Here is a 1,429-nt window from a genome sequence, read left to right on the forward strand (position 1 = left end):
AGAATGAGCTCATAAACATCCGCGTTGGCGATTTTAAACAATAACCTCATAAACATCCGCGTTGGCAGTTTTAAGCAATAACCTCATAAACATCAGCGTTGGCAGTTTTAAGCAATAACCTCATAAACATCCGCGTTGGCAGTTTTAAGCAATAACCTCATAAACATCCGCGTTGGCAGTTTTAAGCAATAACCTCATAAACATCTGTGTTAGCAGTTTTAAGCAATAACCTCATAAACATCTGTGTTAGCAGTTTTAAGCAATAACCTCATAAACATCTGTGTTAGCAGCTTGAAGCGTTTGTCAAACTGCTGCAGGTGGATCAAGTTCATTACTCATCATCAAAAAACTGTTTTAATCAACAAATATTCGCATTAAAGAAACTGCGATGTTTTTGTTGTTATAAAAACTTCATTTAACTGGAAAAAAAATACTGAAGTATATTTTCTTGGTATTTATCCAGCGTGTACCTAAATCCTCTTGTTATTTATCCAGCGTGTACCTAAATCCTCTTGTTATTTATCCAGCGTGTACCTAAATCCTCTTGGTATTTATCCAACATGTACCTAAATCCTCTTGGTATTTATCCAACATGTACCTAAATCCTCTTGGTATTTATCCAACATGTACCTAAATCCTCTTGGTATTTATCCAACATGTACCTAAATCCTCTTGGTATTTATCCAATATATACCTAAATCATTTTTGATAAGCTGGAAGACATTACTTCTAAGTACTGCGTATGAATGGATGATAATTTCCACTAATAGAACTGATTCAAGTTCTAAGAACACAACTACTAGCGTTACCTTCTGCACCAGATCACAAAGTTGCTCAAACTTAAAATCAAGTGTTAACATATCCTTCTTGTTCATAGTCATGGCCTTTTTCAGCTCCTTTTCAGCCTCTTGGTACCGGCAATGGATCAAGAGAAATCGAGGAGATTCTGGGAGAAGCCTACAAGAACAAAAATAAGTTACGAACAAGTAAAATCAAGAGGAATTTATACAAGATGATATTTAAGATAAAAATAATCTAGATACCAGGAACAAAAGTTATGATTTTTTTTATACATGCTTCTTAATAACTTCTTTCTCTTCGTGTTTTCCAAATATTCTTAGGATTTTACACTTTGCATGATGGACGAATCAACTATCACATTCAATGGTCATTCAAAAACGAACAACGCGAGATTAGATTACAAAGGAATATGAACCGGAATTGTCAACTGCGACACTAGCACTTCTAATAACAATATACATAATCCGCACATTATCAGAAATAGAATAAAAAAAAGTAAGCTAGATGAGTCACAAAATTAATAGAAATTATATGGATAATTCTCTGTTACTAACAATGAATTATTAATAATATGCTGTTTGTTTAAAACCATCCGCAGTTTATCCTAGTATATATATATATATATATA

The 1,429-nt window shown here is 33.1% G+C and overlaps 1 protein-coding gene across 1 annotated transcript in view; it reads right to left on the minus strand.

The window, feature by feature from the left end:
• LOC106476691 (organic cation transporter protein-like) overlaps positions 1 to 1,429 on the minus strand; it is a 17,147-nt gene that overhangs the window by 8,278 nt on the left and 7,440 nt on the right. The window contains exon 6 of the mRNA XM_022381368.1: positions 810 to 957. Within this exon, the coding sequence (XP_022237076.1) occupies positions 810 to 957 (148 nt within the window). The remainder of the gene's footprint in view (positions 1 to 809; positions 958 to 1,429) is intronic.

The sequence above is a fragment of the Limulus polyphemus genome, unplaced genomic scaffold (genome assembly GCF_000517525.1).
Source record: "Limulus polyphemus unplaced genomic scaffold, Limulus_polyphemus-2.1.2 Scaffold158, whole genome shotgun sequence".
Lineage (NCBI taxonomy): Eukaryota > Metazoa > Arthropoda > Merostomata > Xiphosura > Limulidae > Limulus > Limulus polyphemus.